The sequence below is a fragment of the Miniopterus natalensis genome, chromosome X, assembly GCF_054644295.1.
Source record: "Miniopterus natalensis isolate mMinNat1 chromosome X, mMinNat1.hap1, whole genome shotgun sequence".
In the NCBI taxonomy this organism is placed as follows: domain Eukaryota; kingdom Metazoa; phylum Chordata; class Mammalia; order Chiroptera; family Miniopteridae; genus Miniopterus; species Miniopterus natalensis.
The window spans coordinates 97,642,735-97,655,002 of NC_142103.1; the positions used below are offsets into that span (position 1 = coordinate 97,642,735).

Below are 12,268 nucleotides of genomic sequence, written 5' to 3' on the forward strand. Positions count from 1 at the left end.
ATGTATAGCCATTTGAACTTGGTTTGCTTTGCTACAGAAAATCTTACTCTGTCATATGACAGTTTAAGGTCCTGGGATCCTTATTTGTGCCTTGAATGTTTTCTGCATTCTGTGAATGTCCAGCACAGATTTATCAACTACCAAGGTCATCCTTTGTTAAAGATTTCTCCCCATTTCCCTATATGTGGCAACAGACAATTGATCTTTAGTGGCAGTATGTAACTCTTATTTCTTACCAGCTGTTTAGTTTTTAAATACTTTGATATTTGATCAAGCTAACTTTTGTTTTGCTGACTTTCAGAGTGGTTTTAAAGAATCAAATTAAGAATATATAATTAAAAGGACTTTGAGGGCTAATAATTAAGGAACTTTCAGATTGCAAGGGTGTGAAGGATAAAGTGGGAAAATATGGGATGAGATGGGTTTAAAGGGGGCATTTACAAAAGGGACCAATTTACCAAAGATATTTCTTAAATTATATCTTGGTGAAAGAATTAGTTGAGAGCTTGTTTCTTGTTTTTCAGGTGATTCCTTGGTACATTGAGGTTTTTTTTGTTTGTTTTTGTTTTTTTTTTTAGCTGCTTGCTATTGAGTCCTGTGCTAGAAATAATGTGAAGAATAAGATGTAGTACCTGCTTTTGAGAATCTGTTCTTCTCATAGAGGAGTGAACACATTCCAACAATAGTTTCACAATTGAAGGCAAGAGTGCCTCTGTTTAAGGTGGGCCTAGGAGTGGGCAGGAGTTGGTCAGGGAAGCCTTAAGAGGCCAAGAGAGCTGGCATTTGGAAGTGAACGAGTTCGAGTTGGCCAGGCAGATGATGGGTAGGGTGTTCCAAGGAGTTGGTTGCCTAGGCTTAAAATCTAGTTCTGATATTATGGTGTATTCTTAGGCAGTTGTGCATAAATTTTATCATCTGTAAAATGGGGGTAATAAGTTCACTGACTTCATAGGGTGTTGTGAGAATTAAATTTATGTATGGAAAACAGTGCCTGGCATATACTAATTAATTGAAGGTTAGCTTGTAATGTTATTTTTGTAGAGATCTAGGGGGTAGAATTGGCAGGTTGTGGTCTTTGAATGTGAGTATTAAGGGAAAAGTATGCCTTCAGGGCAGTGGTTCTGTCTTGGATGCACATTAGAATCACCTGGGAAATTAAAAAGGTGCTGATGCCTGGGCCCCACCATGGACCAGTTTAATACTTTTTCATGCCCTCAGGTGAGACTAATGTTTAGTTGAGCTGAGAACCACTGGTGTAGGACTATTTCCAGGCTTCTGGCTCGGATGACTGGGTTGCTAATGTTTCCATTTACTAGGATAAAATGCAGATTGAAAGAAAAGATGTTGCTTTCAACATAGCATTTGGGCTTTCCAAGAATCCTATTAGCATTTGCATGCTTTAACTTTTGAAACCAAGGAATACTTTTTTAAGTATTCTGGATTGGATATCATAAATGACCTCAGACTGTATATATGACTTTCATGCTCTTGTGTCCGCATTTTATACTCAAGTTTAATTTTGCATATTATTTGTTATTGTTTCTTCTCTTTGGACTTTACAGCTTTCAACATACCCTATAATTTTCAAATTTATTGGTTTATTTGACTCCCTCTTTTAAAATTTCTTGTCGATTTCTTCTCCCTCTTGCCCACACTCAGCCCCCAACCCTATTACCAGCACCACCAGAATGTAAGCTCTACCAGAGTAGGGGTCTTTGATATTTTTGTTTACCAGTGAATACTGAATTCTTGGTATATAGTATGTAATACATATTTCTTGAATGAATGAATGGCTGAATTACTGTCAGGCTGGTTTTGTTTCCTTCCAGGTTCTTGGCTCTGCTCCAGAGTAAGTGAGATGTTATAGAGCAGAGTTTCAGAGAGATCTAAGAACTGTTTTCTTCTTGTATTTAATCGATATACATGGAGCTCAGTTTTTGGTTGCTAAAAGTTGTAAGAGTACAATTGAGCAAATGCTTCTTAATGCACCTAAAGAATGAAAACATTTTAAATGTTTTGATAGGAACCACCAAAGCCAGCTCTAAATAATTTTAAAGTGGGGATGAAACTAGAAGCTGTAGACAAAAAGAACCCGGATATGATATGCCCGGCAACTATTGGAGGCGTTAGAGGAGATGAAGTTCATATCACATTCGATGGTTGGAGTGGAGCTTTTGATTATTGGTGCAAATACTATTGCCGAGATATTTTCCCAGTTGGGTGGTGTCGTCTGGCTGGAGATGTATTACAACCACCAGGAACTAATGGTAAGATAATAAGTAACTACATCTTCTTTTATTTTACTGAAATTATATCTAACTGCTATTGGTATTCGTGCCCACTGGAGCCAGAGGCAGAACAGTGAGGGCACTGTTTAGGCTAGAGAACAAGAGATAAAAGAAGACTGTGATTAGAATTCTTGAGGACCAGCACAGTATTGTAGTCTGAATTGACAGTCCACACTGGAGATATGGGTAAAGCTGGAGGCCATACTTGGACCTTTGAAGCCTTGCTGCTATAAGCACTTTGGGTTACTCAGCTTCCTTTATAGTTGATGTTTAATTTAAAATTACTTATGGTATTCCATTATTTATATCTAGAAGATAGATTTTAAAAGGTTGGGCATAACTATGTTTTACATTATTTTGGTCATTTTACAAGTTAAATTCATGCTTTGATAGTCTTAAGTAAAATCTACACATCAATGAACATTTTGACCTGATGGAAGGCATCGTAGATTAATGTTGTTTTAGTCATGGATTTATCAGTTGTGATCCTGTATTTCATAAGTTGAATACTATGATTTTCAGATATTTTCTTTCAGAGAAAAGTCATCAAAACTTTGGACTTCTTTGGTGACTCTTCCAAGGGCTTAGACATGCCTAACCTGATTTTCTGTGATGGAATAGCTGCTGAGATTTAAGAGGGGTCCATGCGCATAACCCATTCATTGGCCTAAGTTAAATATAAACTTATTAGTGGAATCAAATGTAAACATACTTAAAATTTACCTTACTAAATTTATTTATACCAGAAAAAAGAAAAATGGATGTAGAAAATTAGTAGGTAAGTTGTGTGAAGGAGGGCGGTAGAGGTAAGTGCATATAACCATATTACAGTAGTCCTTTCTTATCTACCTGGGATATGTTCCAAAACCCCCAGTGGTTATCTAAAACCTTGGAGAGTAGAGTGCTGAACCCTATATATACTGTGTTTTTTCCTGTACATACATATACTTTACAGCTTCTCTTTGACATACCCAAATTGCCAGCATCACTACTCTTGCACTTTGGGGCATTATTAAGTAAAATAAGGGTGACTTGAACAGGAGCACTGTGATACCATGGCAGTCGATCTTATAACTGAGATGGTTACTAAGTGACTAATGGGTAGATAGCACATGCAGCATGGAGATGCTGGACAAAGGTATGATTCATGTCCTGGGTGTGTAGGAGCAGGATGGCGTGAGATTTTATCATGTTACTTAGAACGGCACGTGATTTATAACTTACGAATTGTTTATGTCTGGAATTTTCTGTTTAATATTTTTGGACTGGGGTTGACGTTGTGCAATTGAAGCTATGGAAAGCAAAACCACAGGTAAGGGCGGACTGCTATATTCTTGTAACTGCTGTTAGAATTTTTTGTAATTTGGGACTTTAATACATCTCATACTACAATACTACATACCATGATGTTCTTTTTATTAGGTACCTCTTACCATTTCCTTACTGCCATAATTTTAGGAAGCAGACATTAATGATTGATTTTTGTAAAATTTAGTATGATACAGATCTATATGCACATGATACTAAGATAAATGAGGCATAGTCTCTGCCCTCAAGAAGTTTGCTTTCTATTGGGAGAGGGATGAATGGAGGGATAGATTTTAAAAAATTTGATACAGAATTAACAATGTAAAAATAGAGATGTATGTTAGATATGATGGTGGGTCAAAGACATTCAGTCTGTTTAGGCTGGAGGGAAATGTGGTTGGGTAAAGGAAAGCTTTCCAAAGAGACACATGATTTAACTACTAAGAGAGGAGAAGGAGTTTATCAGGCAGAATAGATATAAGGGTAGAGTGGACATATCACAAAGGTTAAAATTACACAGTTTATGCTGAAAACTGATGAGTTCAGTTTGGGACACAGGGTAAAGGAAAGCTTTCCAAGGAGACACATGATTTAACTACTAAGAGAGGAGAAGGAGTTTATCAGGCAGAATAGATATAAGGGTAGAGTGGACATATCACAAAGGTTAAAATTACACAGTTTATGCTGAAAACTGATGAGTTCAGTTTGGAATGTGTGGTCAAGAATGCTATTGTCTTCCAGTATCTGGTCTCTCCTTTTTTCTTAGTAATACAATTTGGCTGCATAACATAAAGACTACATTTATAGCCTCTCTAGCAGTTAGATGTGGTCATGAGACTTAAGTCCTGGTCAATGGAATAAAAGTACAGGTAGTGTGTTCTACTTCCAGGAGGTGTATTCCAGAGAGATGAAGGTACCCATCTCTTCCTTTCTCCTGTTTCTATCCTTCTGCTAGGAATGTGGTGGTTTTGGGTGGAGCTCCATCTTGGACCATGAAATAGGAACCATATTCTAAGCATAGTGGAGTGTAAAGTAGAAAGGAGCCGGAGTCCCTGTGAACTTTGTGGACTAACAATTTCAGATTAGCCTGTTCCAGACTGTTATTTGAGAGAAATAAACTTCTATGTTACATAAACCACTCTTCTTTTAGATTTTTCTGTTATTGTTGGCTGAACTGAATCCTGATTGATTCAGGGCAGCTTTAGTACATCCAGGTGGACATGTCCATTGGAGAACTGCACATGCAAATATGGAGCCTAAAACCGATAGGTCTTGGTTGACGAAGCAGGTTTGAGAGTCACCATGTTCATCAAACAAATATTCTTTGTGTCAGGTGTGATTGTAGGTCCTGGCAGGGGGATGGGTGGGCAGCTTATAAATCCTCTTGAAAGCAATAAATAGTGGAAGTTTGGGATGTGGTTTTAATTGTGTATGTGTAACAGGTGGAGGTAGAAGAGGACCAATGACAGGACCTCTGGGTCAACATTGAAAACAATAATTCTCACACTTTCATCATCCCGGGGAGCTTGTTACAAGGCTCATGCCCTGGAACTCAAATCCATGGATTCTGAATCAGTAGGTCTGGAGTGGAGCTCAGGTGTTTCTATTGCACTTAGTTGGAGCCCCAAACTTTGAGAAACACAAAAATGAGGGATGATTAGAAGATAGAAGTCAATTTAGGACACTGAGAAAAGTATACATAAATGTAAGATAGTAGGTTGGTTCTCTCAACAGGAGTGGAAAGATTTTAAGGGGTAAGTATTCAAATGCAGCATAAAAGTCAAGAGGAGAGCTCATTAGTGGTCTTAAGTACAATTGTGGTTACTAGACTTCTTTGAAAAACCAGATTTTAGAGAGTTGAGGAGTAAATAGGAGATACAAAGTGGTTTTTTTTGTTTTTTTAATGTGGCTCTCTTCTTTGCTCCACTGGACATTTCACCAGTTAAAGTGAAATGTAGAAACCTTACCTTGATTTATGTCCCTTTGCCCTCCACCGTCTATAATATAATTGTCCTGAATATTTTCTCTACATTTATTTAGAACAGCGGCATTTAGGCAATGTTATATTTGGTTCAACCATTAAACACAAGTTAGAAAACTCAAGAGGAGAAGGAAAGTATATTGTATTTATCTACATTTTTGCCCTTTCAGTTTTTTCTTCCTTCCTAATTTTCAAAGACTCCTTTTATCATTTTCTTTCTGTTAGGGAGCTTTTAGTAGTCATTCTTTTAGGGTAGGTCAGCTGGGAGCAAATTCTTAGTTTTCCTTCATCCAATGAAAACTTTCCCATAATTCTTGAGGGATAGTTGCTGGAGATAGAATTCTAAATTGACAGTTCTTTTCTTTGAGTACTTGAAAACTGTTGTGCAACTTCCTTCTGGCCTCCATGGTTTCTGTTGAGAATTTTGCTGTTACTTGAACTGTTTTCCCTCTATAGGTTCCATTATGATTATGGTCTGTTTTTCCTTATAGTTCTTGCAGTGCTTACTTTATATTTTATCTGTTTTATGGCTACATTATCAGATGTGTACAAATTTTGAACTGTTATAACTTCCTGGTCAGTTGAATCTTCTGTAGTAATTCTCTTTACGGTAATTTTAAAAATATACTTTAAAGTCTACTTTATCTTATATTGGTATAGCTATACAGTGGTACCTCAGTTTTCGAATGTAATCCATTTTGAAAGGCCATTTGAGTTCTGAAATGTTAGAAAACCGAGGGATCCACAGCTGACAGCTAGGCCTCAGGATCTTGCCCTCAGCAGAAGCCGTGCGGCATGTTCAACTTTCAAGGCGTGTTAGAAAACCGAAGCATTTCCTTCCGGGTTTACGACGTTCATAACCTGAAATGTTTGTCCACAGAGATGTTCAAAAACCGAGGCACTGCTGTATCAGTTTTTGTTTAGTTGGTGTTCTCTCTCTTTCTCTCTTTTTCTAATGTTCAACCTTTATCCTTATATAAAAAGATGCATTTCTTGCAAATAGTTGTATTTTGTCTTTTTTTGGCCAGTCAGCCAGCCTGTCTTTTAACTGGAACTTTTAATCTATTTATATTTATTGTAATTACCATTATATTTGATTTTCAATAAGGCACTTTATTTTGTGCTTTTTATTTGCCCTGCTTTTTCTTTATTTTCCTTTTTTGGATTATTTTTTTTCTCATTCCATTTCTACCCCTTCTTCTTGTCTGGAAGGCCACTAATGAGCTCTCCTCTTAACTTTTATGCTGCATTTGATAGTGTTGAAAACTTACTCCTTAAAATCTTTCCTCTCCTGTTGTTGAGGGAACCAACCTAGTGATCCTCCTACATTTATGTATACTTTTCTCAGTGTCCTAAATTGACTTCTATTGTCTACCCATCCTTCAGTATATTTTCTGTTCTTTTAATATGCTAGGAATGCTTTCTTAACTTAATGGAAGTTTGAAATCAATATCTTTATTTTGCACTGAGGCAATAAAAGAAACTCAGAATACTCTACCCATTTACTCCTTTCCAATTCATGTTGTTACTGTTATATATTTTAATTGTTTTTGTAATTGTATAGGCTGTTATTGTTGTTTATATAGTTGGTATTTGTTGAGATTCAGAAACATATTCAACATGTTCTTTGCTCTTTATTCCTTCATAGCATCTCAAACCTTTCATCTGGGATTTATTTTCTTCTGAGTTGGATGCTTCAGAATTTCCTTTAGTGAGAGTCTGCTAGTGGCACACTCTGTCATTATTTTAACTCCTTCCTGAAAGCCATTTTCTCTGGGTGTAGAATTCTAGGTTGACAACTATTTTCTTTCAGCACATTGAAGATATTCTTTTGCCTTTTGGTGTTTCCATTGCTGTTGAGAATTCAGCTGTCAGTCTATTTTTTCTCTGACTGTAATCCATTGTTTATTTTTTTCTCCAGCTACTCTAATTTTTTATGTCATCTCTGATACTTCTATGTGTGGGTTCCTTTGAATCTTGATATCTTAGCAAAACCACACATATACCTCAAATGATATGTTGTGTACTTTCAATGTAAAAAATTCATATGTTTGCTATTATATTCTGACTTTTATTACCATTAAAAATTTGAAATGGCTGAAGTAATTTGATGTTGTCAAGTACTTGTTATAACTACTTTTTGAGTACAAATAATGCAAACCATGTTAAAGTAGGATTTGGAAGCTGTAGAGTAGAAACAAAGATGTGCCCACTGGTACCACCTTCTGTTCCGTAAAGATTCCCAGAAGTCCCAAGAAGAACCTTAGGATTCTGGGGAAAGTATGGTTAAAAACAGTTAGGTGATAATCACCCAAATACATTGAATATAAGATTCATTTTGATTTTTAAGCATTGCTTATTAATTACAGATAGATAAATAGGGTTAGTAGTGTACTTGCACAAGGTGAAATACTCTCTGAATTGAGAAAACATTTACTTTAGCCAATACATTATTCATTAAAAGACAGATATATAAAAGTATCATATCTTAGATATAATGTGGTATATTCTTGAAAGCAAAATATTATAAAATTTATTATTTTAATATAACAATTTTTCTCTAATAAGAAAACTAGTAAGTGCTTGGAGCAAAATAAATGAGAAAAGCATACAGAGATAACCATGGCAAACAGTTTGATCTATATTTGGCTTTATACTACTTTTTTTCTTTTTGTCTTACACATATACCTTTAGAACACAAACACAGCCAAATCAGTATAGAAATGTTGAAATAAGTTATGGTATAGTGATATTTTAGAATAATATAGAACAGTTTAGAAGAATGAAATTGTTCTTGTTACTAAGAAAGAAAGCTCTCCAAGATATATTAAGTGAAAAAACAATCTCCCCAAGTACATAGAATATACCATTAACTCAAAAGAAAACAAATATGTATTTCTGTATGTAACTCTAGATGTATGTATATAAATACATAGAAAAGATCCAAAAGGCGCTATATATATATATATATATATCTATCTATCTATCTCAAATGTGTAATATTGATTATTTCTGGAAAGGGGTGTGAGGTGATAAAGGAAGTGGTAATGGGAACTTTTGCTTTCATTTGTGACTCTTCAAGGAAAAAAAACTATGTTACGTTTGTATTTTAAAATAAATTAATAATTTTAGTTTGAAACAGAATTATCCTGCATATTCTTTCTTGTCTACTTTCACATAATATATTGTGACTGTATTCCCATGTAAAATATATCCCTACAAATTCAATTTTATTTCTATGTATTCTGTGATATGGCTATACCATAATTTATTTAACCAAACCTCTATTTTGTTTGACATTTAGAATATTTCTAGATTTATGCTGTTAAACTAGACGATATGATAAATACATATTGGCATACCTCTCTATTTCCATAGGGTAAGTTTGCTGAGTCAGGGCATATGTTTCTAAAGCTGACAAATTGTTTTTCAGAAGGTATATCCATTTCCACTCCCCTCAAAGGTGGGTGGAAGTGTTTTTTTCCTTCTCTCCTCAACTTTGGGCATTATCTTGTTATTTTTGCTAATTGAAAATGCTAATTGAAAAATTTTATTTCTTAGATTACTAGTGAGGTTGAATCTTTTTCTTTCCATGTATTTTGGCAATTAAAATTCCTTTATACTTTCCTTGCTAATATCTTTTCCCACTTAATTCTTAGAGCGTTCCTTTCCTTGTTGATTTGAGTACTTTGTTTATTACACAAATCAGCCCTTTGTCATAAAAGTAAAAAATATTTTCTGTCATTTGCTTTTTAATGTTACTTATGGCCTTTAAAAATGTACAGAAATATTAAATTTATTGACTTGAGTATTAAATAATTTAAGGGCCTTAGAGTTAATTTCAAAAGGTATAAACAGTAAATTAATTACATTTCATAAACTAAAAAGCATCTATTTTTGTTAATTTTGAGTATTCTTAAACACACTAGAAATGTTTGTTTTCAACCTTTATATAATTGCTTTTTTAAAAAAAGATTATATATATATTTTAATATGTCTTTATTGATTTCAGAGAGAGGAAGGGAGAGGGAGTGAGAGAAATAGAAACATCAAATAATGAGAGATTCATTGATTGGCTGCTTCCTGCACGCCCCCTACTGGGGATCGAGCCTGCAACCCGGGCATGTGCCCTGACGAGTTATCGAACCGTGATCTCCTGGATCATAGGTGGATGTTCAATCACTGAGCCATGCTGGCTGGGCTATAATTGCTTTTTCAACATTAGTTTTAGGATATGTCATTTAAAACTTTTTAAAATAATTAATGACTAAAGACAATTAATTCACTTACATGGTTTCTCTAAATGTAGTGAGGCATCAATGAATGCCACTTGATTTGACCTCACATTAAAAAATTACTTATTTAAGCTTTACTGGTTTTCTTTTTAAGAATAGTAATAAAGTTTAATTTACTTTAAAACTTTTTTAAACAAAATTTTCCCTCCCTGTGTTAACACTTCTATAATCAGAAACAGCCAAGTTCTATCAGGCTCTAATCATTGGTAGAAAAATCCACTGAGAAACATACCTTGGAGAGAAAATTCAGCAAGCTGTGTGGCTCCCCCTCCCTTGTTTGTTTAGGTTTTCCTTTCTTGGTTCTTGTTACGACCCTACAATCTTTCAAAGCCCTTTGCTTCTGGTTGCTGCTGTCACAGCTCATCAGATTTATTCTGGAGACCTATACAGGGTGTCTGGTGAGAAAGAGGAAAGAAGTATGCTGCTGTGTCCTTGGCAACTTAAAGAAGGCTGAGTTGAGTAAACTAAAACAAGTCCCATTGTAGATTTTCTTTGTGGGGAATTTAGTTGATCTTGCTGTTTTGTGTTTCAACTTGTCTGCCCCCTCCTTGGTATCTTATATCTTAGTTCTCTCTAAAAAATGATATTTAGGAATGCCCTGTAACCCTTCTTTTGTCTCCAGCATATACAGTTATGGGAATTTACAGACAGTCATCTCATTTTAAGTCCAAATATTTAATATACGAAGTAGCAAAACTTAAAATCCAGCAGCTTAGAATCAGAACTGGGACTAACATAATTTCAAAGGTGATGTGTGATTTAAAAAAAAAATAATTCTTTTTTTTCCCTGTCTTTATTTGGGAAAGTTTAATAAATAAGTTACCATTATGTTTCTATAATTTTATTTATTTATTGTTCTTTTTTGTTATTTATTTTTTGTTTTAGTTTGTTTCCTTTAAAATTTTTTCTATAATTTTATTTATGAACATTTATGACTAAATATAGGTTTTGCATCTTTTGAGAAATTGGAGAAATTCAGAAGCAGAGGATGTTTTTTATTGTTGACTCTATTACAGATGTCCCCCATTTCACCCCCTTTGCCTCCCTCCACCCTGCCCCCACTCCCCCTAGGCCTTCACCACATTATTGTCTGTGTCCATGTGCTATGAGGAGCAGAAGACTTTTTAAAAAAACTGCTCCAGTATTAATTTTTTTCTAATATTGTGGGATATTAACATTAAAAAAAATTGCTACACTTTAAACCATTCTGCCCTGCTTTAAAGGTACTTAAATGCTTTTAAAGTTAAGTATATAAATTAAACTTTGAGCTTATTGGTTTTATTTAACTTAGTTTCAGATTTATGTATCATTGATTGTGAATTAATGACCCACACTGATGTGAAGTGTCTGTCATCTTGTAGCTTAATTCTTTAAACAATTATGACCATACAGACCAGGAAGGAGGGCAGCAAACTTCCAGATGCTTTGAGTATAAAGTTGCAGAATCCCATGAGTATACAGGAATTCTTCTGGTCCAAAGGGAGCTGTGGAGGAGGGGAAAATCTACAATCAGGAAGGTGTAGCCAAGCATTCCTGCGTAGTGGCACCATAGGCCATCAGTGACCATCTTAACTTTTTTCTTGATTAAATCCTTTGTTTTAGTGAGTCCCCTCGCTAACCCCCCTTGCCTCTCACAGAAACAGCCTATATTTACAAGTGGAACTCAATAGTAACATGGCATTTCCTTTACAACTTTGTAAAACATTTTTGATAATGAATATTTGATAGAACTGGCATATTAGATTTATTTTGTTGTGCTAATTCAGACATACATTTTATGAATAGGAACTTTCTTCAAAAAAAATTAAATATATTTTAAATGTAATTATCTTGGGCACTGTTAGCTTCTTTGAATGCTGGTTTACTTTATGTTATGCGTGTGTGTGTGTGTGTATGGTTCATTTTTTTCTCAAAATTTTAAGGGAGTGGGTTTTAAATTCTAAACTTTTCATCTTTTTTAAAAGTTAACTAGTCAATTTATATAGTAGTCTTATTTTGTAATGCCCTTCCTATGTAACATTTTTTTGAACTGTTTCAAAGTTAGTCTTTTGAGAAATATTTCAAAGCCTCCATTGAACAAACAAGAAGGACTACTACCCACCCCCACTTCATTCTCATTAAAAAAGCCACACAAAAAAACAAATTATGGCTGTTGTTACTTGTTCAGCTTTGTGCTGAGGAGTATGTGATTTCTGTATCTTGTACTTCACCTCTCTCTAAATTTTAAAATTATGATTTTATAGTTTTTAGGACATAGCTTTACTAATTTTTCCCCTTTTAAAAATATGATTGTATATGTTCAGTAAAACTTACATACAGAGGCACTTTTCTTTCTTGTTATAGTGGGATAAAAGTAACAGAAGTACATGTAAGTAAGGCTGTAAAAAGCTCAAGGT

At 34.6% G+C, this 12,268-nt stretch overlaps 1 protein-coding gene across 1 annotated transcript in view; it reads left to right on the plus strand.

Annotated features, from left to right (window-relative positions):
* The window catches only part of SCML2 (Scm polycomb group protein like 2), a 127,716-nt gene that overhangs the window by 33,040 nt on the left and 82,408 nt on the right, over window positions 1–12,268 (plus strand). The window contains exon 7 of the mRNA XM_087813443.1: window positions 2,024–2,267. Coding sequence (XP_087669569.1) covers window positions 2,024–2,267 — 244 coding nt within the window. The remainder of the gene's footprint in view (window positions 1–2,023; window positions 2,268–12,268) is intronic.